The sequence below is a fragment of the Mustela nivalis genome (assembly GCF_964662115.1).
Source record: "Mustela nivalis genome assembly, chromosome: 9".
Taxonomy (NCBI): domain Eukaryota; kingdom Metazoa; phylum Chordata; class Mammalia; order Carnivora; family Mustelidae; genus Mustela; species Mustela nivalis.
In genome coordinates, this window is record NC_139028.1 from 116755987 (window position 1) to 116781703 (window position 25717).

At 62.8% G+C, this 25717-nt stretch overlaps 1 protein-coding gene across 10 annotated transcripts in view; it reads left to right on the plus strand.

The window, feature by feature from the left end:
* The window catches only part of ANO1 (anoctamin 1), a 150445-nt gene that overhangs the window by 88026 nt on the left and 36702 nt on the right, over positions 1 to 25717 (plus strand). For 6 of the 10 annotated variants that reach the window (XM_082749154.1, XM_082749151.1, XM_082749153.1 and 3 more), the window contains exons 4-13: positions 4069 to 4167; positions 4919 to 5070; positions 6371 to 6425; positions 9320 to 9371; positions 11693 to 11758; positions 12235 to 12290; positions 14061 to 14102; positions 18819 to 18883; positions 19636 to 19770; positions 23506 to 23666. In XM_082749154.1, coding sequence (XP_082605280.1) covers positions 4069 to 4167; positions 4919 to 5070; positions 6371 to 6425; positions 9320 to 9371; positions 11693 to 11758; positions 12235 to 12290; positions 14061 to 14102; positions 18819 to 18883; positions 19636 to 19770; positions 23506 to 23666 — 883 coding nt within the window. The remainder of the gene's footprint in view (positions 1 to 4068; positions 4168 to 4918; positions 5071 to 6370; positions 6426 to 9319; positions 9372 to 11692; positions 11759 to 12234; positions 12291 to 14060; positions 14103 to 18818; positions 18884 to 19635; positions 19771 to 23505; positions 23667 to 25717) is intronic. The other 4 variants (XM_082749155.1, XM_082749158.1, XM_082749159.1 and 1 more) reach the window with 1 other exon arrangement.

Below are 25717 nucleotides of genomic sequence, written 5' to 3' on the forward strand. Positions count from 1 at the left end.
TCCCCTGGCGGCAGTGGCAACCGGGGGTCCCCTAGTTCCTTCTGTCCACCCTATGAGGTGCCCAGGGCAGGAAGCGGCCTTTGGGTCCGCAGGGCAGGAAGAGGAGACGGTGCTGCCGGGAGCTCTCCGGGGAGCCGAGGGCAAGCAGAACCGGCCCACGGAGGGTCCTCCCTGATGCAAGCCTCCCAGCGATCCCCAGCCCACGCCTCAGCCACCCTGGGGGGGGGGGGGCGTGGCCAGATGGTGGACACACGTGGTCCAGCCCGCCAGCTTGGAACGTCCAGGCCCGCAGGTGGCCGTGGGGATGTGGGGGGAGCCCCAGGGGTGCTCACCCACCACCGACCCCCTGGGGGGCGGTCATGTTGGCTTCATTTGTGCCTTTCTTCTTGCTTCTGAGAGGAAAATGCCAGAAACAGTCCTGGTCAGGTCACCGTGTCTGTGAGCTGGGCTCAGAATGGAGGCTTGAGCACACTCCGTCTGCGCCGGGAGAGCTCCCGGCCTGGGGGGCATGTCCGTTGGGCACCCGGGGGCCCCGCCCCTGCGTCAGGCTGGCCTGGCGCTCCCGGGCCGCACCCCGGCCGGTCTGGGGTCTCCCGGGTAATTCCACATCCTTGGTCTGGCTGGGGCAAGGGGGACCCGGCCATCTCGTGCTTTCTTCCCCCTGGGACCGGGTGGCGGTCAGGCCGGGCACCACGTTTGAGAACATCCCGTATGTGCTTTTCCCGAACCGGTCCCACGACCCCTTTCCCAAATCCCGCCAGATGTTTCCTGGAGAGACCTCGTTGCTCACGTCCACAGAGGAGCGCGTTTTCCCAAGCAGGCCGGCCGCAGGCACCAGCTCTGTGACCAGCAGCGAGAGAACTCTCCATGGGACTGGGAAAAATATATTTTGGGTCTGTGTGTGGGTGAGCAGTGCCCAGAAATAGACCCGGGTCTGGAAGGGGAAAGACAGGCTCCGCCGTGCGCAGGCTCCCGAGTCATTTCTCCCTGCTCCGGGCGCCCCATGAGATCGGCCCCACGTGCAGGAGCCACCTGGGCCGGGGGCGCTGCTGCCTCTCAGGTCCTGTTGTCCTCCGGGTCTTCCCTGAGCTGGGGAGGCGGCCTCGGGCTTGTTGGACAAGGGTGAACGCGCACGTAAGCCAGTGTGGCCTCGGCTGCCCAGTGGCCACGGAGAGATGGCCCAGAGCAGAAGCAGTAACCACTCCCTGTCCGGACCCTTCCTGCCGGCTGGGGGGCCGGGCCGGAATGCTAAGAACCCCGGGCCGCCTCCGACTGTGAAGCAAGCCTTACGCTGCAGATTCGCAGATGAGGACGTGGGCTCAGAGAGGTCACGCCGCTTGCCAGAGGCACACAGGGATGGAGGCAGACGCCAACTCAGGCCCCCAATCTCAAGGGCTTATTTGGTGCCTGCCGGACTGGCCCCTCCAAGGACAGCAGGAGGATCTGGGCTGCCCCCTCCCACGGGCCCCGGGCTGGGTCCTCCAGCTCTCGCTGGCATGGATCTGTTCACAAGCCTGTGCACTGTGTGCCCCGCCCTGGGCCATGCCAGGACTCCAGGCTCTTCCCAAGCTGCCCCGCACCGGCCCACCTCTGAGCGCTCACCCCTCGGGTCTCCGCACTCAGCGCCCTGGTCCTGGCTCGTTCCTCGGAGGCAGCTCCAGGCCCCAGCTCCCGGGCCCGTGCTTCCTAGAAGCGCCTCTCACCGTGTAGACAGGCTCCCTGCACAAAGGCCCGTGGGGCTCTCAGCGGCATATTCAGGGCGAGCATGGTTGGCGGGAAGCCCTGTCTACCTGGCACCTGCAGACGTGACCTTGTTTGGAAGAAGCGTCCTTGCAGGTGTAAGTCAAGGATGTCAGGACTGAGGGGGGCTCTCGGTGCACTGACAGTGTCCTTAGCAGAGAAAGCAGAGAGAGATTGGAAACAGACCCACAGGAGAGGCCACGTGGTAGCAGAGGTGGCCGGAGGGGTGTGGCCACAGACCAGGACACTCAGAGCCCCCAGTGGGAAGAGCCTCCAGAGGGAACGTGACCCCAAGGACACCTCGGTTTAGGACTTCTGGCTCCAGAGCCATAAAGGAATGGGTCTGCATTGTCTTACGCCTGGTGGTCGCTTGTTAGAGCTGAACTAGGACACGGAACCAGGACAGTCGTCCGATGAGCTGGCGGAGTGTGTCTCGGCGTCCTCGCTCCAGAACGAGGACAGCAGTAGGGCCCATCCCATAGGCTCGTGGTGAGGACCGCCCGAGCAAACACGCAGCAGGGCACGGAGGGGGACCGAGGCGTCACGAGCGCCCGTGGGTCTTGCCCCCCTCACCACCGTGGTTCCCGTGTGTGGCTTTCGTCCAGGTGAGGGGCACGTGCACCGTGTGGACAGACACATGTGGGGCACACGCATGTGCTGCTGCGGGCAGTGGGGCTGGGGAGCGGAAGCCCTGAGCAGGACTGGGCCCAGGACAGGACAGCTCCCCTGGGCCCCAGCGGTGGTCCCCTTCCCCAGGTGGGGTGCCGCGGAGGTCCGTCTGTCGCTCTGTCTGCAGGCCTGACCCAGGGTGTGCTGCGCGCTGCCCAGCTGCCTGCCGTCTCCTGGGTGGCTGTGAGCTTCGGTGTCCCGGGCTGATGGGTGAACGTGGTCGGCTCCGTTGCTTTCCCCACCCCCAAAACCTGCAGTGAACCCACAGGCCATCCCCATTCCCGGACCAGTGACGTGACTTGGGGTCTGGAAGCCAGAGGCAGCCCTGAGTCGGCCGACCCCAGTGCCCGGGGCTGGGCCCGGGCTGGCGACTTGAGTCCCTTCCCCCGAGACTCCCGGCCAGTCCCTCACACCTCAGGATGGTGGAAGGGAAAGCCGGAGGGGGCGCCTCCGTCTGGGGCAGCCTGGGCTCTAAGCCGTGGGGTCCTCTCGAGGAGTCTGCTGGACCGTGGGCCCCTCCGCTGTGGACGGCTCTGGCTCGGGAACAAGCCCTGTTTCTTCGCTTTTTGCTGTGTTGGCACTAACGCCACGGGGCACCCAGTTATCTTGGGGTGCTTAGAAAGTCTGCTGATGCTGCGTGCCTCGTATCCCCTCCCTGCTGCTGTGGGCGCCTTTAGACAGTCTCCCCTAAACACGAAATTCGGGGAATGGGGGACAGAGAAGAACGGAGAGTCACGGGGGGCTCGTGCCTGTGGCCCACGAGCAGGGCCGGCGTTGCTCTGGAGCGCGGTCCCCACTCCCGCCAGTACGACGCGCTGCGGGCCCCGCGCTGCCCTAACCTTGTGCGGGAAAAATCACGCACGGTCACGGCTCCCGCGGAAGCATGGGAGCACGGCACCACGCAGTGACCGGTTGGGCCCGTGCGTTGTGGAAACGTTACCCAGATGAGGTCGCAAACACAGCTACCGGGCCTCAGAGCCGACTCCTGTTCTTTTGTTGGGGGGGGCACGTGTGAGGCGACACGGCAGCGCCCGGGCGGGTTTCATGGGGCGGGAGGCCCAGGTCCATCCGCGTCGCGGCACATGGCCGCATTTCGTCCTTTCGTGCGGCTGGGGGTACCCCATGCTGCACACACAGCTTTCTCCATTCTCCTGTCTATCCAGACCTGCAGGCCCGGGGAGAGTGGGGGCAACTCCTCCAAGCTCCCAGCAGTTCCAGGGCTGGGGGCTTCCGGGCTTGAACAGGCCCACCCTCGAGCCCCTGCCCCGGGCTGCCCAGGGACCCCAGGGGATGGCTGGGTGCCTGACTCCACAGACGGAGGGTGTCCAGAGGGGGTCACCTTCTCTTCCTCAGCCCTGCCTGGGGTCAATGGGCACCGAGTGCACCCACTGGAGACAAGGGCCCGATTGTCAAGAGCTCTTGGCCTCTTTCATGGCCGTGCTGCTTTGAGCTTCTCAAAGGTTCTCGGGAGTTTTGGACCCTGGGACCCCCCTCCGGGCCCTGCTGGCCCCTCACCACGCCCAAGGGGGAGTTTCTGGGAGCAGATCGGGGCGGTGCCCGGGGGTGTGACTGAGGGGCCGCTGACCTGTCACCCCGGCTCCTGCCGATGGTTTCCAACCCGGAGCTGTGCACGCTCACGGAGGCTTTCTCTCCCCCCAGACCAAGATTCACGGGGTCGGATTCGTAAAGATCCACGCGCCCTGGAACGTGCTGTGCAGGGAGGCCGAGTTCCTGAAGCTGAAGATGCCCACAAAGAAGGTGGGTGCTGGGGCGCGGCCCCCCAGGTCCACAGGTGCCCGCGAGAACCTTGGTGGCGGGAAACCGAGCAATCTTCGGTGCCACCCAGGGGGCAGGCAGTGGGCGCCCACGTCCTGATTTCCGAGCCTGGGGCGGGGGGTATTCGGAGACCCCAGACCACACGCACTGAGAGCGGACGCGGGAGGGACGTCGGTGGCACCGTTACAGACACAGACGCGCTGAGCCTTCCCGCTCGGTGTTTCCTCCCCGTGGTGTCGTGGCCGACCCACCAGCCCCCTCTAATCACGCTGCCCAGCCTGCGGGGACTTTCATCTATGAACACTTCGGGCCGAGGCGCGTCCGACAGCAGGCTCCTGAGCTCAGCGAGGCGGCCGTGTTCTCCTTCCTGTGCAGAAAGGAAAGTGGGGGGTGGGGGCACAGCTGTTCTCGGGGGTCCGTCAGCGCCTGGCCCCCAAATCCACTGAGACCCTGTGGGCTACCTCTTTTGAGACAAAGCAGAGACCAGAGGCAGGTTTTCTGGGATGTGTTGTGATTGTACTTTGCGGGGACAGTCTTCAGAGTCAGAGCTTGGAGGGTTTATCTGGAAACTGGGCGCAGTGGGGGCTACTCTGCCTCCCTGAGTTCTGTTCCCAGGATGTGCCATCTCGGTGGAGTGGGGGGGAGTGGACAGTCCTGTGACCGTCTGAGAATAGATTCCAAGGGTCACGGCCCAGCAGATGACGCGGACGCCCCCTCCCAATCCGGTCTGCAGCTCTACCACATTAACGAGCCCCGGGGCCTCCTGAAGAAGATCAGCTCCGTGCTCCAGAAAATCACGGACCCCATCCAGCCCAAGGTGGCCGAGCACAGACCCCAGACCACAAAGAGACTCTCCTACCCCTTCTCTCGGGAGAAGCAGCACCTGTAAGTGGGAATCTCCCCCTCCCCCATCCCGCGCATCTTGCCCCTTCCTGGAGGGCCCTGCTGTGTGGACGCCACCGCGTCGTACGTGACAAGGGAGATGCAGGTTGTAGGACAGTCCCCTGAGGCCAGAGAAGCTCTCCGTCCTCCCAGAGCAGTGGGGTTTCAGCCCCTGAAGCACTTTCTCTGAACAGTTTATAGGTCTTGAGCACAGAAGAGATTCAAGGATGTTTTCCAAGATCGCTGTTAACTAAGGAGTGGAGGGGTGACGACTCCTGTCCTCCTGTCGGGGGACATTCAGGAAAACACACGGGCTCAAGGGAGGGAGGGCGTGTATGCGGCTTGTCTCAAAGCCCCAAAGCAGTGACCTGGGCATCTTTCCGCCCCCCTGCGGCCCCATCCCTCTGGGGTCCGTGTTCCTGTGAGAGGGTCTGGCTAACCAGGCCTCCCGCAGGGGCCGAGCTCTGGGAGGCAGGGACAAAGACAGCCACAGCTGGAGGCTGGAGGCTCAGGGGACGTGCTGCCAGCAGGGTTGCTGGCAGGGCTGCACCTGTTCTGGAACCTTCCATCCTACCCTCTCCCGAGGGGCAGCGGGGCATCGCCCTCTGGGTCGGTGGGGCCTTGCTGCTCAGAGCTGGAGTTGTGGGCAGTGGTGGGAACAGAGAGAACTTGGGCTCTAGGACCCACAGGGACGTGGATGACAAGCGGGGGAGGGGGGCTTTCCAGGATGCCACTGGTCTACGGGACGCGGAGAGCTGTTTCTCAGCTCAGAGCTGGGGCTTCGGCTCTAGCAAAGGGGCCAAGCGCTGGCCTCCGCAGTTATTTCTTCTACCTCCTGATCGTCCTTGGGATTCCCCACCCCCCCCCCCCGGCTGTACCCTGAGTGCCTGGGGCAAGTGGGCGACCTCTCCCAGAGCCTCCCCTCTGCACTCAGGCAACCCGACAAAATATGTGGGCGCCGAGACCTCAGGAATGACCCTGTATGTGGAGTTCTGGGAGGTCGCCTTCAGGATCGGCAGCATCTCGTGGTGGGGCCGCACGGTCCCCACTGTAGGCAGCGTTGACACAGAGACCGAGGGCATCGTCAGATCCTTGGGGGGAGGTGTGGGTATCCAGGCCTCCCAGAGGGGCCTGGGGGAGTGACACGGACTGTTCCAGAGGCCCAGGGTCGGGGCACACCTGGCACACCTGCCCAGGGTCATGGTCACGGCTCACGGGGACCGTGTGCTTTCCCAGGGCCTTGGAAACCCGGAGAGTCGACTCTGGTGAACTGTGTGTCTCTTTCTTCTCACTATTTCAACAGATTTGACCTGTCTGACAAGGATTCCTTTTTCGACAGCAAAACCCGGAGCACAATAGTAAGTAGGGCCTGTGGGACTCCCTGGCTCCCCAGCACAGCGGCCCCTGGGAGAAGCGGGTGATCATTTCATTTCAGCAAAGCTCCTCCAGGTGGAAGCCGGCTCTAATTGCCTGTGACAGCGATAATTAGAATAATAAAGCAGAGGGGGGAGGCTGGGGAGTGGGGGGAACAGGGGAAGCCCCGCCCTTCCTTCCCCAGGTGGAGCCACAGGAAAGGGCAGGGGGACTCCAGACCCCCCAGCACCTGTCCCCGGCCTCCCTGCGTGGGGCCCTTAGCAGAGCTGGTGGGGCCCCGGCTGCAGATTCTCCGCACAGGGGCGGACCTGGCAGGCGGGGTGGAGGCAGACGGAGGCAGATTTCCGGGGCTGGGCCAGAGGAGAGAATGAAGTTTGAAATCGGACCAGGCCGCCCTGCCCTCTTCGGGGTATTGGTTTAATGTTTATCCATTGGCCGCCAACTTGTCCACCAGCCAAGCTGGGCCATGCACAGCTCAGGACCATGCTTTTCTGCTGTTGCTGCCGCCGCCCCCACCAAAAGCCCAGCCTGGGGGGCAGAGGTGCAGGGCAGCCACTTGACCTTGAGCAGATAACTGCCCCTCATGGCCACATCCCCAGGCCAGCAGGTGGCCAGAGGAGGCTCGGGTTGCTTTGGTGAGTGGGGCTCGGGCCGCTGCCAGGAAGACAGATCCGGGTCCTGTCTGCTGCCCTCTGTCACCTGCCTCCACCTGCCCTCTGTCCGCTCCCAACCTCGTGACCTGCGGAGGCACCGAGCCTGCATCAGAACGAGAACGGTTCTGGCTTCCCGCTCAGAGTGCCACGGTGCCCCTCCGTGCGGGGCGGCCTGGTCCACGGTGCAGTGGTTTACGTGACGCGTGTTACTAATCAATCTTAGCAATTAAAGCTCATCGTAGTAAATAAGAAGGAACTTGTTGATGGGAGGACATCAGCCAGCTGGAGCGTCTCGGGGCTGACAGGTGTCCCGGTGGGGAGGGAAAGAGCTCCCCTGGAGACCGACCCCTTGGGAGAAGCAGCCACTTCCACTTTTTTTGCATCTTTAGGCAATAGAGGATTGGAGGAATGACCGGCTGCGGAAACCAGGTCCCGTGTGTGTTTCAACATGAATGTTGAAGTCACATGACCTGTGGCTGTGCAAATTTGTGAATTGGCTCTTGCTCTTGGGGGGGGGGGGTGTGGAATAGGTGGATGGAAAGCTCCAGACCCCGTTTCAGGGGGAGTCTGCTATGAAACAGAGCTCCGTCCGTGATCCCAAAGAGCAGAAAGTGGTTCTGTCAGTGGCTGGTCATTGAAGGGTCTGGTTTACTCTGGGGGGGCTCGGGGGCTCTCCCGGAGACCTCGAAGGCTGGTTTGTAAACCGGCTGAGGCTCCAGAGAAACTGACAGTTCGAAACTTTGTCCTTGGGTAGTCAGGCCCCGTGGCCTTGGAGACCCGACAGTATCGGGCGCTGGGGCGAGGTCATTCTAGGCAAAGGTATGGAGACCGACGGCCTTCCCTGCCTCCTTCCCCGTGCTCCTGGCATCGGGGTCACCCGGCATGCAAGTGGGTAGGCATCAGGATCAGCAGGAAGGGTTGATCGTGCTGGTCTTAGGACACAGACCTTCAGCCTGCAGATGCCAGGGAGCCATAGATGGTTACAGAGCGAGGTTGAGGATGTGTCGGATTTGTTCAAGCAGGATGAAGGCCAGGGGCCAGCTGTGGGAGGGCAGGTGGACGCAGGTGCAGGCTTAGAGGTGGTCATGAATGAGGCCCTGACCCGATGAATGGGAGGCGGTAATTCCAGGAGAGTCAGCGAGATCAGGATGGGGCCCCCAGTTAGATGCGGGGGTACCGGGGATATGGCCTGAGTGGGTCACTAATGCAGTCAGTGGCAGTGTTGGTGGGAGGAAGCAGGAGGCAGTGGGCGCCTTTACGGCAGGTGCGAGGGAGTGCTCGGAGTCAAGAGCAGGGGGAAGGCACAGCAGGGGGTGGCCACGGCCCTGCAGCCTCGTACATCTTGGGGACCAAGTGCTTCTGGCAGAAGGACATCGAGGGGGAGGCCCTGGTTCTCGGCAGAGGGTTTGGAGAGGGAGCAGAGCGCTGGGAGGCCAGACTGCGGGGCCAGAGCCGAGACGGAGATGCAGGAGGGCGGGACAGGGCCGGGGGCCGCTGGCCGCCGGTCGGGGAGCTGAGGGCTTGGAGGGAAGAGTGCCGCTCTCACTGTCACGGCTGAGCCAGAGGGCCCGTCACGGTCACCCCGTTTTGCAGATAGGGAAACTAAGGCATGGGATGGTGAGGTAGTTTGCCCGAGACCACACATCTGCGCGTGGTGACGCCAGGGCCAGAGGCAGGCAGACTCCCGAGCTGGGGCTTCCGAGGCCACCAAGTGAGATGTCTTGTGAGTCAAGGGGGCGCGGGGCTGGGGCGGCGTGGGACCTTGCAGGGGGCTTCTGCCGCCTCCCGATGCAGGGCGGGATGGGTTCCAGAACCTGCCCCCACCTCGGGTTTCTAGAGCACTGAGGGCTACACCCGGGAGGGGTCCTATGAGCCCGGTGCCCGTGGCTTGGAATGCCACCTGCCTTCCCAGCCGGAAAGCAGAGCAGCCCGTCCCACGGGGTGCCAGGGACAGCTCGCAACCCCGAATAGCAGGATGCCGGCGGTGCCTCACAGAGGGAAGGAAGGGAGAGGCAGGCGTCCTCCTGTCCCAGCAGCTCCTCCCTCAGCACGGCACACCCTCGGCGCTGGGGACACGCGTCCGTAGAAAGGCCTGCCGTCTGTCCTCAGAGGAGAGCGGGTGGCTGTCGCAGGTCATGCGCGACCACGTCCCTTTCTGGCCGTCGTGGGACAGTTTCCGCGTGCCTCGAGTAACCATCCGCCCCTCCTTCTTGTCTCCCCAACAGGTCTATGAGATCCTGAAGAGAACGACGTGTACCAAGGCCAAGTACAGCATGGGTGAGGACATTGCTGGGGCCTGAGCTCAGCGCCCCTCCCAGCCCTAATCTCGCCTCCCATCATCAACGTGGGAGGCGGGCAGCTGGTTTGGGGGTTTTTAGATGGTTTTGATTTAAGCCCGGGTAGCTGCGTCAGACGGGAGAGCTGCTCCAGGCCCGCGGGGCCGTTGTCCGGGGCGTCCTTCTCTCCGGCTTGTGGCGCTCGCGGGGGTGTCCGAGCCTCTCCCTGCAGGGGTGGTAAATCTGGCTGCTGGAAGCTGTAGGGGTGACCAAGGCGCCATCACCCTCTTGGACCCTTATAGTCCAGGGGCACGTCGCTGGGGTTCTGGCGGGGGCGGGGCGGGGATGGCCCAAAGCAGTGCCCGCACAGGACGTGCTCCCAGCTTGGAGTGGAAGGCCCCCCACTGGGGACCCGCACAGCTCCACACCGGGCCTTGCTGGAAGGGCCGTCCTCGACACACAGCCCAAATCCAGAACCTGGCACAGATCCGTCTGGCCAGGCACCTTCTGGATCACACCCCGAGCCATGGGTGCAGAACTTCCCTGCCCAAAGGGTATCCCATTGACCCCACTCCCACCCCAGCAGGGGTCCCTCGCCTCCGCCGGCCACTGTGGGCTGAGGTCGCCAAAACCAAACACTTGAGAGCAAAGGAAAGCCTTTGCCAGGGTTCCTCCTTCGTAAGCTCATGCACGCCCGCTGAGAGCTGTGCGTCACGCACGCCCTCCGGGGCCACGGGGCCGCGCCGGTGGGCAGGGGTCTGTGAGTCCAGGAGAGACTCCCTGTGCACTTGGCTTCCTGCAGAGAGGAGAATGCTTGCCGGGACGTAAGCAGAGAGAGCAGCGCGGGGGTGCACTGGGGGCCGGGCCCAGGACACAAGGAGGAGATGACGGACCCTCGGGGTCAGGTGGGCTGCAAGTGTCCTGGCCAGTGTGGCCGATGGCCAGTCACAGGGACTCTTTCAGACCTGCAATCTCTGAGCCTGTGTCCTAGGTCAGTGAGAATGGGGGGGCTCCCATCCAGGGGTCAGGAGGAGCCTGAGGAGAGTGTCCGCTGTAGGCCCAGCCCGCCTGAGAAGCAGCGAGAGTGTCCGGAGTGGCCCTGGTCACCTGGGGTGGGAGGAAGTGTGGCTTCTGTCCTAGACCTAAGTCCTGTAGGTCTCTGTAGGGTCCCCTCCAGAGCAAACCCGCATGGTTGCACCAAAGGTTTGCTAAGAGCCCAGCGTCTGGGAACTTCCCAGCTAGAGTTGATCCCTGCTCTGGGTCATCTTCAGGGGCACGCATCTGGAGTGCTCCCCACCGTTCTCTGGTGGCCCTGGTAACAGGGCCGATAGATCGGGGTCCTTGTCGGCACCCCCATTCTACCTCGCTGCCTCGTCTGAAAGCCCTAATCACCTCCAGATTCACTCATTCAACTTGCAGAAAGTACTGATGGGTTCTGTCCCCTCAGGGACTTACGTTCTGGGGGAGGGAACAGATAATAATCAGAAAAGCCAGAACATCATCTTGTAGGGGCTGGGAAGGCTGCCGCAGAGATTTCGGAACAATGATTGAAAAAGGCCTTTCTGAGGAGGAGATGCAGATGCTTGAGCAGAGATCTGAAGAAAATGAGGGATCCCGGCCTGTGCAAAGGCCCTGTGGCATTCCTGTGCTCAGTGTTCTAGAACAGTGAGGAGGCAGGGAACCTGGATCAGACCCACGTCTGCTTTTATTACAGATGAATTTTTCACACACATGGGCTTTAGCGGGATGCTCCGACCTGCTTCTGGTTTAGATTTCAAAGCATCCCTCAGGCACCCTGATCTTTCCAGTTCACTGACAGAGGAGATGGTCTGTTTTTAGGTGGGCCTCAGGGAGACACTTCTCCCCCATTTCCCAGTGGCATCCTAAAGGCTGGGCCGGCTAGGCCACTGAGACAGCTGCCCCGCTCACCACCTGCAAAGCCTCTTTGACCAGGCCGGGGGTTCCGTGACCAGCAAAGGGCTCCTGGAGACTGGGGCAGCACTGACCCGCAAGGGTGTGCGCGAGATCAGGCTTCCCGGAGCCCCCCGCTCCCCCATCTCTGTGCACGGCCGGCTCGGCCTTCCCAGCACAGCACGGCCCCCTGGGGCTGGGCACCGAAGGCTCGCCTCCGGGTTCTGGAAGGCTCAGGTGTGGTGACTTGCCCAACGCATCCAGGGCAGGGTCTGGCCCCCGTCAAGGCCGCGGCCACCGCCTCGCCTCCCCCAGGCGTGTGGACCGCCGTGAGCGAATGCTTTCTCCCCCGAATGCAGCTTTGGTCCCCTGAGACGTTTTCGTGTAACTAATAGCCCGATGTACAAACAGGGCAAGGAGAGGGAAGAAAGAAGGACTCTGCCCTTTTAAATAAAAGGCGAAAATGTAGTAAATATGGTAAGTGCCGCCCCCCTGCGGGGCCCGCAGGCCCCCCCTTTGGCTTTTCCAATCAACCTGAAATCTAATTCCAAATTGTATGTGTGTTTTCCGACACCATCAATTTCCCCCCGTATTTCCCTCGTGATTCAGCTTCTCTAACCCCTTGAAATCCACCTTTCCCCTGCAGGCTTGCCCTCGAGCAGGTGTGGGTAGTTGGAAAATCGCAGGCTTCGGGTGCCTCCCTCCTCCCAGGCGTGACTGTCTCTTGGGGTTTTCTCTGTGTCTTCCTAATCCTGCCGATAGAGCATGTTTTACCGTCTCCTGGTGGAACCCGGGGAGGAAACCAGAGCCGTGGCCTGGCCCGCTGTGCCCCGGGGCAGCAGGCTTCGCGAAAATTCTCGGCAACTGACATGGTCCTGGGACTGCTCTGTTGGCAGAGAGAGCGGCGGGAGCCGTATCTGGTCCGTAATTCTCCCTCTGCCTTTGTTTTTAAGGTATCACGAGCCTGCTGGCCAACGGCGTTTACTCGGCTGCCTACCCCCTGCACGATGTAAGTGACCTTGACACAGGGTTCACGCCTGCGTCATTGGACGCCCCAAATCCCCGCGGGCCACACCCCCAGGGAGCTCTAATTATCCTGCGGTCTCGGCTTCCTGCTTTGGCCCTCCTGCAAATGTCAGCGGCTCGCAGGCTCGCAGGCCTTCCCGGCCAGGCTGGGGGATGGAGTCTCTGCACCCCTGGCCTCCCTTCTTGCGGAGCGAGCCCACCAAGGCAGGGACGTTTGTGGCAGGAACCCTGCCCTGGTTCACCCAAGGGTGTGAACCTTGCGGCCGGCCTGTGCACGAAATGCGCCCCCTGCCTGGGTCTCCCCCGCCGCCCCGCCCCCGCTCTGGCAGAGGTACCGGGACTCAGCGTGTATCCATTTCTGCAGAGCAAGTAGCCGGCTTCCCGAGCTGGATCTCCAAGTCCCTCTGGTATCCCCCGACAAATATAGCCTGTGGCCACGGCCACGTGCTGGCCCAGTTGGGGTGGACAGGGATGATTCTCCTCTTGTTGTCGCTATGGAAACGGGGGCTGGGGTCAGAGGGGCACGGGAATGCACTGTGGGGCCCGAGCAGTGTGGGAACCCCGGACTGGGGGCCTCTAGAACGTTCCAAAATGGGTGTTGCCCCAAGGACTAGGAGCCACAAAGCAGGAGAGAGCAGAGAGGGGAGGGGCTGGGCGTCAGGGGACCCAGAGGCCCGTCCTGGCCACGTCCCTCCACAGCCGGGAGTAGAGGCAGCGCCTGTCCTCTCTGTGCCTCGTGTCCCCATCTGCGAGCAAGGAATGGTCCCCAGTGGCGTCAGAGGGGGCAGAAGCGAGAGGGCTTCCAGTCAGACCCTGGATTGGAGAGACCTGGTTGCCAGGACCAGGAGGGCCATCCCTCCAGACCCCTGACTCTGACCTGCTCGTCCCCTGTGGGAAGCTGGGCCCACTGACCGAGGGTCCCCACCTCTGTGCCTTCAGGAATGCGGTTCCTTCCGCCTGTGCGCGCTTCCCCACAGCCACTGCCCGGCAGCTCCTCTTCCCGCAGGGCAGGCAAAGCCCCCACACAAATCCCTCGTCCCCCCCCTCCCCCGGCCCGGCCCTGCATCTGCCTCCCCCACCATGTCCCCTGCCCCGCGGAAACATTCCTGCTTGGCCGCCGTTCCTTGAGCATGAGTCTCACGCACGCTGTGGCACTTGGCAAGTGCCCGATGCGTGCGGTGTTGACGTGGGCGTGCGGAGTCCACTGCCTCGGCCTGCGACCTGCTTTGTTCTCAAGGGCAGGGCTCCGACCCCACGGGTGCCCGCCAGCGGTCCTGGCTGCAGGGGCCTCCGTCGCCCCCATCACACGTCCACCAGCGGGTGCTCACCTGGCCCGCCGGCTCCTCCCCAGTCCCGCTCACAAACTGCTGGGCCGGTGACCCCCACCCCGAGATGTCAGGGCCACTTGGCTTCTCTGAGCCTCAGTCTGGCCATGTGCGAAATGGGAGTGTGGGGTCACTGATCTCTGCGCGGTGACCAGAAAACTAACTGCCCTTGGGAGTGAAAGGGAGGCCCGCCTGGTCGGGCCAGACTCCGGGGCCTCCGGGTGGGTGGAACACACGTCCCCCCCCTCCCCCCCCGCGGAACAAGGCGGAGGCTCCCACCAGCCTTCCCTGGGCCGTGACCTGCTACCATTCTGGGGTCATCCTGCCATGCCCACCAGAGCCACCGGCGCTGACTGCGTTTGGAAGTGTTGGATTTGAGCCCCTGTGCCCCCCTTTTCCACTGACGCTTTTCCTTTTCTCACGAGCAGGGAGACTATGAAGGTGAAAACGTGGATTTCAACGACAGAAAAGTGAGTGGATGCAGAGCGGGCGGGGGGCCGCGGGCGGGACGGGGCTGCACGGCGACCCACGGGGCAGCAGCACTCCCACCGCACGCGTGGGGGGACCCGGCGGAACCCCGGCCGCTGGAGTGCACCCCTCCCTCTGGGTCTGAGAGGTGCCTGGGCGGGTTGTGGGGAGCGTGTGAGGGCGAAGTTGTGTTTCTCTACCGTGGCCTTCGTCGCCTGCCCCAAAGCCTGTATCTCCCCTGGGTGATCAACCTGCCCCTCGCGGGCGTTTGGCCTGATCCATCACGCAGGGCTCCTGGGCCGCCGGGGCCAGCCCCACAGAGAGCCACGGCCTCCTCTGCACACTGGAGAGACTCGTGGACGTGGTTCACGTGGAGACACTGAGTGATCTGTTTGTTCAGTGCTCTCCCTGATCCTATGTGCCCAGGCTCCCTGTGTCCCCACCCCCACCACAGCCCCATCTTCTCTGTCCTCCCCACTCCGGAAGGTTCTTCCCGGCCGTCCCAGCGCCTGGCTTCCAGGCTCCTCCCTGTGCCCACCTTGCTGCCTCCCGCTTCCCAAACAAGTTGCAGACTTCCTTCCGCGTGCGGAACAGGCCTCCCTGCCCATGTTTGCCCCTCAAGGGCAGATCCTTCGGAAGCGGCGGGTGGAGATGCTTCCCTGGGAAGCTCACAATGGCGGCCTTGTCCCAGATCTCGGGCTGGGAACCTCTGTGTATGGAATGTTCTCCATTCCTGCCTCCCGCTGGCCCCCCGTACGTGTTTTGAAGCCTTTGGTACTGGATACAACTTGCCCGCCCGGGAATCCAGCTGAAGATGCTATCTGATTTAGCTCAAAAATGACATATTTGGTTATTTTTAGTGGAACATCTGGCATTCGTCTGAGACCCAGTGACTTGCAGAACCTCCCCCAGTTCAATCCCGCTAGAGAAGCACCATCCCCTCCCCAGGCCTGCCTGGGCCAACTCTGGCCTCGGAGTCCACTCTCCTTCATTCCTTTGTCCCCCTGCACTGCGTGTCTCGTGCCTTTCCTCCACCTACAGATGCTTCCTCCTTGGTCACAGTGACCCCATTTCAGGCCTAATTCAGTCCCCAACGTCACGGGCCACTGCGGCCTCCTCCTCACCTGCCTCCCTAGGCACCAGCCACACGGGCTGCTTCGCTAATCGGAGGCTACTCAGATCTCTGCCAAAATGATCTCATTCACTTACTCAGGAGCTACTTACTGGGCACCACGGGGCATCAGGTCCAGCAAACACGACTCAAGGACCCACCTGTTCCCTGCCTGGAATGCTGCCCCCCCTACTCCCCCCACCCCCCACTGAATTTAATATCCCAGGTGTGAGTACCAGGCTGTCCCACAGGGGTAGTCGCAGGAGTCTTGGGTGGATGGATGGATGGTTGGATGGATGGATGGATGGTTGGATGATGGATGGTTGGATGGATGGATGGTTGGATGGATGGTTGGATGGATAGATGGTTGGATGATGGATGGATGGTTGGATAGATGGATGGTTGGATGGATGGATGGTTGGATGATGGATGGATGGTTGGATGGATGGATGGTAGGATGATGGATGGATGGTTGGATGGATGGATGGTTGGATGATGGATGGATGGATGGTTGGATGGATGGATGGTAGGATGATGGATGGATGGTTGGATGGATGGATGGTTGGATGATGGATGGATGGTTGGATGGATGGATGGTTGGATGGATGGATGGTAGGATGATGGATGGATGGTTGGATGGATGGATGGTAGGATGATGGATGGATGGTTGGATGGATGGATGGTTGGATGATGGATGGATGGATGGTTGGATGGATGGATGGTAGGATGATGGGGGGTTGGGAGGGTGGAAGGGAAGGAGAGAGAGAGGGAGAAATGTTACAGATGCGTGTTGGGTCCTAACTCAGAGCCTTGGAGATCTTCTCATTCTCCTATGCGGCTCCATATCAAGTGACCTGGCTGTGAGTATTTTGTCTTTCCAGTGACAAAATCTATGGGTCCCCATTATTGGTCTCATCCGTGGCAGGGAAGCCCCCAGTGCCTGGCCCTGGATGCCTCACAGGATGGAAAGGTGGTGGGGGGCAGCCAAGCCAAGGCCCTTTTCCTGTGCTGAGCTGGAGGAGCACAAGTAGGAAGACTTAAGCAAAGAGTCAGGCCAGGCCAAGGCTGAGCATGGTGAGAACAGTCACGGACTCTCAGGGCCCTTGGGAGCAGGAGTGCTCCTTCGTGTGGGGATGTGGAGCAGGGCAGTGACTGCCGGCACGGACTGAGCCGTCTCCATCCGCATGCTGGACTGAGCCACGGGACCCTGCCTCTTTCCTTCCTTCCTGGGTCCCTGTTATCTTCCCCAGGCCCTGTACAGGGCTCTGGGGATCATGTGGACCAGGAAACCCGGCCCTTGTGGGCCTCCATTCTAGGGAGAGACGGCAAGGGGCAAGTCCATACGCAGTAATGAAAGATCGTGTCGGTGCCGTAACGGGTGCCCTCAGCCGGGTGGGCCCACATGGGAGGTCTGGGCTCCCTCTGAGGTCCGGGGTCACTGTAACCAGAGCCACCAGCCCCCCAGTGGCCCATCCCAGGGCCCTGACACCTCCCACCCTGGTTGCTAGCCTGGGGTGCCCCCTCGGAGCTCTGCCAACCATAACAGGGAAATCTGGAGTTTGACTTCTCTGGGCGGCCAGCCGCCGGGGGGTTGATGCTTCCTTCTTGGCAGGAAGAATGTTCCACTGAAGTAAAGTAGTGGGGCAGAGTCCCAGGGTGTACCCCCAGCTGTCCCATGTACCCATGAACAGTGGCTGCCGTGCCGCAGGCCAGAGTGCCTGGGCAGGCCCGGGGACATAGGGGTCAGCGTGACGAGGCCATGCCACGGGAGGCCCCTCCATCCCTCCCTCCTCCCTCCTGCCCCCATCTCTCGGGCACCTCCTGGCCTGCGTGGGCTCTACACCAGTGGCTTGATTTTATGGAAGGGAGGAATGATTTTATGCCCAGGTCAGCGAGGGCCGCTTTGCTTTTTCAGAGGTGGTCTGTGTGGTCATCTGAGTTTGCTGTTTGCAGAGTGACCCTGCGGCTTCTTCTTGTTCGTGTAACCAGGCCTGCCGAGACGTGATGAGCCCCTGGGCTGTGGCTTTTATGAGACACAAGCCCTTGGGGTCCCCCTCTGACCCTGGAGGTAGGATAGTCTCCACCAGAATAATGGAGGCCACGGGCTCAGAGGGGACGGGTCTGCCCTGGATGCCCGGCAGGGCTCAGAGTGGAGGGGCCCTGACCGGACTCCTCCCCAGGACCTGGGACTCAGACTCAGTGCCCAGGACGCCCACTGGAGGCCCAGCAGAGCCCACGTCCCCACCCAGGAGTGGTGCCTTTAACTCACGCCTCTCTCCTCTGAGACAGAGGAGAGCGCCCTGCACCCCCCTCCCTCGGGAGGCTGCGGAGGTCCGCACCAGCAGCTGGCCTTGCTGTTAGTCCTTCAGGACACAGACCCTGCCCAGTACATCTTGTCGTAGCCCTCACAGAAAGACGTACAACCGAAAGACCGCTCCTCTTACGGAGACCAGAAGAGACGTGCGTGTGTTGACTTTTGAGGAGACGAGCATGTGCGTTGTGCGACTTAGTTCTTGGAGCCGACTCCCTGGCCTGTGGGAGCGGGACCCCTCCCAGCGAGCTTTCGTGCACGCTGTTCATTTCTGGAGAATTACCCAAAGATACGTGTGTGCACAAAAAGTCATTAGCTCCGGACTCCGGGGAGGTGGAGGCAGGTTCATGCATCCACGCCGGCTGCTACCTCGGAACCCCCAGGCCAGGGCTTACCCCGCAGGGAGCTCGTGGCAGCATCCCCCACCTGCCTCCCTCCGGTTCCCCATCTGACGCCGGCAGGGGCAGGCGGCCAGGCACAGGGGGTCCTAGCTGTGTGACCTAGGCCTTGCAGTAAGGCACAGTGACCCGCATGGGCGGACTTTCTCTCTTAGCACCACCAGTCTCAACGTGGTGTCTTTCTTAGCTACTCCCTGCGTGTTCATGCAAGGCTTTCCACCCGTCAAGCTCATTACCATCCCTGCCCGGAGCCTGGGGGTAATGGGGTGTGTGTAGATTGCATTTATCTCACGGAGCCTGTTAATCAGACGGCTCTTCCCAGGGGAGAAGCGCCGAGCTCTCTTTGCATCCCAGGAGAATGTTCAACATCTTGCCACGGGTGTTTCTTCGCTGCAGAGCGTGGCGGTCTCTGTCCTTTATAAAGAATGACACGGCATCGGCCAGGGACCGCCGAGAACCCTGAGTGGACAAGTCTCACATGGTCGGGCCATTTTAGGTCAATTCCGGATCAGATCGTGAAGAGTGAGGCTTCCATAATGATTCCAGAAGCTTCTGTGCCTTCTAACCCATGATTGCTCCGTCCGGTCCCAGCTCCGCTCCCACTTCTTGGCTCTGTCCGGCCCCAGCTCCGCCCCCACTGCTAGGGGATTCTTTGGGACCCTTACCGGAGCTGAAAGTTTCGTGTGGGTCTCCCCTGCCAGAACGGAGCCCCGGGGCTCGGGGCTGTGTCCGTCACGCTCCCCTCCGAAAGCGCAGTGCCCAGCCCAGCAGCGGACACGCAGCCGACTCCCAAGAAGGGTTTGTTGAATGAATGAATGATGTTCCCGGCAGCTGGGTACACCAGCTCTGGGAAGGGAAGCTCCGTTTTCAAAAGCCCTCACCACTTGCTGTCCCACAGCTCCTGTACCAAGAGTGGGCGAGCTACGGGGTCTTCTACAAATACCAGCCCATCGACCTGGTCAGGTGAGAGAGGACGCCGGGTACGGAGGAGCGGCCCGGCTGCTCCGAGGCTGTGGGAGGCGAGTCCCTGGTTGGATGTCGGTTGGTCTTGACCATACTGAGTACTTATCCGCTGGGAACCTGCCTGAACTTGAGAAGCTTGGGAAGGGCCCCCGGGTCCCCTGCAGGCCCATAGACTCGCTGGGGGCTGGGCTCTTCCCATCACGTTCATCCCCCTCTCCTGAATCCCCAGCCCGGCTCGACCCCGCTGGGTGGCCGCTGGGGCTCCTTGCACGGCTGGTGGAGGGGGAGGAGGACGCTGTCCTGTCTCCCGGGGTTAGGAAGGGGAGCAGATGTATGTCCTGTGGGGACCTGCAGACCGGAGTCCGGCCATGGAAATTCTGAAGCCCCTCAAGGCGTCAGGGACGCGGAATGTGAGGAGGGCGGCTCTCTTGGCTTCTCCAGGCCGGAGCCCTCAGACGGGGCGGGACTTGGGACAGAGCGGGCGACCTCCTAGGCAGCCCGCTGTGCCCGCATGCCCCATTCTGGGCCTCACAAATGGAACGACCCGCTTCCTGGGACACAGAAGGGCAAGGGGCACCCCTGCCCCCGACGGCCGGCCCAGAGCCACCCCCACCACCCCACTCTCTAAGTCCTGCTTGGGGGCTCGCGGGGCCAGGTCGAGCTGTTCCGTGCCGGGTGGGGAGGTGCCACTTGTCCGCACCGCAGGCCGTGAGCATGAGCCTGTCTCTGTCTGGCTTTGCCCTGTGGCGCAGGAAGTACTTCGGGGAGAAGATCGGCCTGTACTTCGCCTGGCTGGGCGTCTACACCCAGATGCTCATCCCGGCCTCCGTGGTCGGCATCATCGTCTTCCTGTACGGATGCGCCACGGTCGACGAGAACATCCCCAGGTAGGCCGGTCTCCTCCCCACACACGCCCTCTGCTCCCCGAGGGGCCGCACTCCTCCCGCGACGGTGGCCCTGACAGGCCCCTGAACCCGCGGCCCTGGGTGGGGCGAGCGCTGTCTGAGAGCAGGGACGGCCGTTCCCAGCACAGACGCCCCGGGAGGCGCACTCCAGTCCGGAGCGAGACGCAAAATAAGCATCCGGCAACTTTCCCTTCTTGGAAGGTGTTTTGCCCTGTTTTAAAGGAGTTTCCAGTCCTTCAGGGAGCAGGAAATTCGCCGCTTCCTAGCGAGTTCAGGAGGTGAGCCAAAAGGCCCTGTCGAGGTCTCGTGCGTGGACTCGGCCCCCCGGCTCCCCACCCCCATCCCGTCCCTATGGCTCTGGGGGGTTCACAGAGCTGACAGTCCTGCTGCAGTCCCCCCCAGGGGTTACACCAAGCAAGGGGAGCTCTTGGGAGAAGGCTGGGGCCCCCAAGACGGCCCCGTGCTGGGGAGCATGAGCTGGAGGCCGGAGGCTGCTGTCCTTGGGGGCTCAGGAGTGCTCTGTCCCTCCCCACTGTGTGCCAGGGCCGCAAGCCCTGAGCCAGGGGTGACTGTGTTGTGTGTTCCGGACAACAGGCCCCCCTCGGTCAGGGACACTGCTGCCCGGCCTGTGGCCCTGCCTCCTACGAGCACGCAGGCTCACCGGGGAAGCCCGGGGACGTCCATTCAGTTTTGTGGCTCACCACTCAGCCCGCGGTTCCAAAGCAGAGCCGTGGCTTGGAACATTCGTCTGTAGTTCCAATCAGCGAAGATCAAACGAGTCCCTTACCTGGCCAGGCGGCCAGCTCGTCACAGCTCTGCCACACGGAAAGGCCATATCCGGCAAATTGTGGTGTAAATGGTGCTTTGAAGCATGAGTAACACCTAAAATATTTCCACCCATCCGGGATCAAAACGTTAAAGGAATCTGACTTACGTACCCTTCAGGGCTATTCTGGGTACAGACAGACCCGAGGAAGTTTGTCCCTTTGTTGGCTAATGTGACAGGAGGCCACTGTGCTTGGGTCCGACAGTGGCTGTTGGGAACCCAGGTGTGATGTGGCCTTAGCTCCAGAGCCCCAAGGGACACGGCAAGTGGCAGGTCCCCGGGGGCTTCTCCTCCCTCTCCTCCTCCCGAGCGTAGCCGGGGAGTCTCAGCCAGGGGGCTCTGCCCGGGCATGCCTGTACCACTAGGGCACCGAGGTCCCCGAGGCCAGACCAGCACTGCCTCCTCCCGACACACGGCCAGGGACATGCACCGCCCTCACGGCGGATTCTGGACGCCGGCCCTCTTTCGGCCTCGGCCGCTGCCCGGTTGGTGCCTTGGGTGAAGCAGGAGGTGTGTGTCCCCCCTGGAGTGCGATCCGTCCACGTGTGTAGGGAAGGCAGAGGCCCTGCCCTTCGAGGTCCCAGCCGCCACCCCCAACCGGCCCATCCCCTCCAAAGAACAGACCTTCCCGTTCCTTGTCTTTATTTTGGCTGTGGCTGAGGAAGGGCGAGGCAGAGGGTGTAAAACCGGCAGAAAAAGGCTTTTTGTCTGGCTGGCCTCATTCATGCCAACGGGGGAGAGGGCTGGCGGCAGGCAGAGCTGCATGGCCTGGCCCCTGCCCCCCGCAGGGCTCTGGGCCACCCCATCCTCCAGCCAGGGCACCGGGGCCCTGGGCAGTGCAGTGACAGTGGGGGCCTTTATCAGCCCCCCCAACGCCTGCCCCCCGGAAGGGCCCTTGGAGGAGAGGGAGCTCAGCAGGGGGCAGGAGACGGACGCTCACGCCCGCTGTCCGGGCTCGGTTACCCCCAGGGTCGTAACGGCGAGCACCACTGTTCCCGCTGTTCCCAGGCCTTCGTGGGCTTTGCCCAGTTTCCCAGTGTCCGGACAGCGCTCTCATTCCCAGCACCCCCTTCTACAGATGGGGAGACTGAGGCCCAAGGAATCTGAGCCACCCACCCCAGGCCATACAGATTATGAAGGGGAGAGCCCAGCCCTAAAGCCAGAGCTGGCTGGCTCTGGGGTCCATGCAGCTACGCCGCCCATGTGTACTGGCCCCTCTTGCACACACATGCACACACGCACGCACACACGTACACTCACTTCCCCAGGGGCTCTGAGACAGCAGCTCCTTGTCACAACCGTCTTTCCACGTCCGTGCCTGACACAGTGCCTGGCACACACGGTTCTCACAGCATGACTGAGGAGAGAGCCGGGACGCCCACCATGCTGGCACAGGGGGTCCCCACAGCCTCCCAGCAGGTGTCCTGTTGTGGGCCAAGCATGGTTGTGTGCCTGAGTTCACGTGCACAGAAATAAGAAAGAAACACCCCCCTCCGCGCTCTTCCGCATCTGGGAAAGTGCGCTCCTGCCTGGGGTCTACAGCTCAGAGTCTTGTCCGAGTTAGCAGGGAGGGGAAAATTCAGGGAAGGCTGGAGCCCGGGGGGCGGGGGAGGGACACCTTACTCTGGCTCCTCTCCTCACCTCCCAGAAGGGGAAACTGAGTCTGAGGCTAAAGGGACACGAGGCAGGAAGAGCCAAGGGAGGACCCGGGAGCAGGAGGCGAGAGCCCGCGGTCTGTGGGCTGCAGACGAGAACCAGGAAGGACCAGGGCCCAAGCCCCACTCTGCGGTGTGACCCTCGGCACGTAACTTCCCCTCTTTGGGCTTATTTCTTCATCGATGATGGTGGGATTGTAGGGGTCCCTGCAGCTGGCCTGGGCCAGGTGGGTGCCCGTGGGGGCTCCTGCTTACACAGCTGACAGCCTTTGAGTATCAGTGACTTGCCTATTAGCAGGAGAGAGCCTGAGTGCCAGGGAGCTGGGGTGGGGGGGGCTCAGCTCCCCTCCGGCCCCTCCGCAGCAGCTGGGCTCCAGCCCCAGACTCCGTGTCAGCCCAGAGGATAAGAACCTTGTTGAGCAGGACCCACTGTCCCGGGCAGGCACCCTCGGCTCCGAACGAGCCCTGCACGGTGGATGTCTCCCCCCTCCCCACCCCCGGGCTGCCTGTCGATGTGTTCCTTCTGCCCAGCCACCTGTCTCCCCTGTGTGTCCAGAGCCCCCCTGAGGCTGATGCCTGGGTGGCCCCTGAGGCCAGCTGCCCCACCGCGTCCCCACCAGGATGGCGGAGCCCACGTGTGCTCTGCCTGGGACGTGCAAGGGCACGGGGAGGGCACAGCCTTCTTGTGGCCTCACCTGTTCCTCTTGCTGGCTTCCTCACATCATGAACCCCTGGGCAGCTCCCGCTACTAGAACAAGCCCGGACAGAGCCCAGCTGTTAGAGGACGCTGGCTGCTGTCTCTCTGCTTCTCCAAGAGGCGGCTCCCACGCAGGCCGTGGGTCCTGCTGCCTCTGGCCCACCCCGACCCCGAGCCGTGAGCACTCAGACGCCCCTCTCGGGTCACCCAGCGGTCTGGACGGGCCTGCATCCGGGGTGGGCTGCAGAAATTGCAGGCCTTATGCAGAACGAAAATGCAGGAGCCCCATCCAAAATTGTGGAGACTTGTAAAGCAGTGCCAGGCGCGAAAGCAACCCGAGGCCCTTCGGAACGCAAGTTACCGCCCATGTCACCGGTGTCTGCAGGCGGCCCTAGAGAGCCTGGTGGGGGATGCGGGCGTTGGCTGCAGCCGGCTAGCGGGCCTCACGGGGGTCACTTCACCGACCCCCACCCCAGCGCGGCGCCCAGCATGGAGTCCCTACGTGTCCTGGGGACTTACAGGCCACCCCTGTCTTGCAGCATGGAGATGTGTGACCACAGACAGAACATCACCATGTGCCCGCTGTGTGACAAGACGTGCAGCTACTGGAAGATGAGCTCGGCGTGCGCCACCGCCCGGGCCAGCCACCTCTTCGACAACCCCGCCACCGTCTTCTTCTCCGTCTTCATGGCCCTCTGGGGTAAGCAGAGCCTGGCCGCCTGGCGTCTACGGGGCAGGGGCGACTTTGCCTCGGTCCCTCCATGGCCTTCCTTCCGCCTTGACATTTTGCACAGCTGTGTTGGCCTGGAATGGGCGTGGGAGGGAGGCTCGGTGGGGGCACGGTGCCCCGTTGTGCCTGCAGGTGGGGAGGGTCCGGGCTGCATCCTGGATACAGACTGGTTCTTCTGACCCACGCCTTACGGAAGGTGGAGGGGGTGTCTGCTCTTAGGAACGGGCCGTCTTTCCTGGGACCAGGTCCCTGCAGCAGTCCTGCAGGTCCCGCGTGCCCACTTTTTGGGGAAGGATACCAAGGCTCAGAGACAGTTAGTGTTAGTATCCCAGGGTCACTCAGCTCCTGAGTGTCCACGGCAAGGAAGGAATGTGGGGTTTCCAGAGCCGGTGCCCTTACTTCCACCTGCCACCCCGAGTCCAAGGCACAGGACTCATCCTTCAGGATGCTTCTCTGCTCTGGTACCCAACAGATGCCGGGGGCGTGGGCGGTGGGTAAGTGGTGTCTGGTTGCGTTTCTGCAGATGCTTTTGGATTAGCAAACTGACCTGTTCCCTCCTCTGTGGTCCTGTGTTACCCCCTTGCCAGGGGAGGATTCAGAATCCGGGCCCTGGGCAGCTGTGTGTAGAGCTGTCCCCGGGATACCAGAGCCCCGGTCCTTGTCCCCAGGGACTCCCATCTAGTAGGAGATGGAACTGGGCACAGGAGCTAAGGGTCAGGATGCCTGCGGGAAAAGTCAGGACAGACTTCCCGGAAGAGGTGTGAGCGCCTTGAGCGGAGTTCTGAAGATGCGGTGGGCGGGGGTGCTGCGTGTTTGCGGTGCGGGGACTCAATGCAGAAGCGGAGGGGCCGGGCAGAGCCCTGCCGGCACATCCCAGAGCAGCACGTAGCCGCGTCGGCCCCGTGCACAGTGAGCGTGTGGAGGGCCATGGGGGGCTGAGAAGCTGCTCGTTGTACAAATGGGGATGGAGACTGCCCCCGGCCAGCCAGATGCGCGGCTCTTACGGGTCCGTGTGACCTAGATGTGTGAGGATCCGGTCACGGAGAATTTGGTCGCGGCGCCCCAGTGCTGAGCGGAACGGGCTGTCCGTGTCACGCCAGAAGCCTCGACTCGGGAACATTTTTCAGAATCGCAGAATCTGTGAGGTTGGGGCCTGGGCTTCCCAGCTCAGCCACTGCCCCGGGAGGCTGGGGGCTCAGGAAGGTCTGCCGTCGCAGGAAAAAACCACGGAGCAGAACCAGCTTCGTGATAGGTCGGGGCTGACCCCGGGGTCCTCACCGGGCCTGATCTGGCTTCTGCCCAGCCTGGCAGCCTCCCTTCCCGCCCAAGGCGGTCCGTTCAGCCCTGAGGTGGTGTTTGAGAGTGCTGTCAGCGAGGGGGGGCAGCGGCCAGCGTCCCCGCGGGGCTGAGGTTGCTGCCTGGCTCCCTGGAGGGGCGGCTGGAGCTCAGGGTGGGCTGAACCTGTGAGTTTGGAGGCCGGGGGGTGCAGAGGAGCTGCGCGGTGTCTCCGGAGAAGTGGGAGGAACACGGAACGCTGAGTAGTGGGGCTGGTTCCTCAGTCACACTTCCACACTTGCTGGAAACTGCGTGGGGGGATGGGGCGGCAGGCAGCAGCCGCCGGCTCTGGGACGGTCCTGCTGAGGATGTGAGCCGCAGCCCCTCCCCTCAGATGCGCCCACCACCCCGCCCAGCCCGCCACCCTCCAGTCTGGACAGCAGCGTGGTCCTAAGCAGGTCCCTGCCTGTGGGTCTCCCACCCCCAGGCCTCGTGCCCCAGGCCCCGCGCTGCAGCCACCCACCTCTGCCTGCTTGGCTGGAGCGTGGTTCTCCACAAGCACCCTCAGTGGGCCCCTGGCCGGCTGCACTGGCGCCTGCAGGGTCTCTGAGCCTGGGTGGCCTGTGCCAGGCCAGCAACCACCGGCGGTCCATAGGGTGACCCATGAGGGTCAGAGGGGCGGCTGCAGAGCCTCAGCCCGGCCTGAGGGCGTAGCTGACTCTCTAGGGCTCCTGCACTTCGTCACA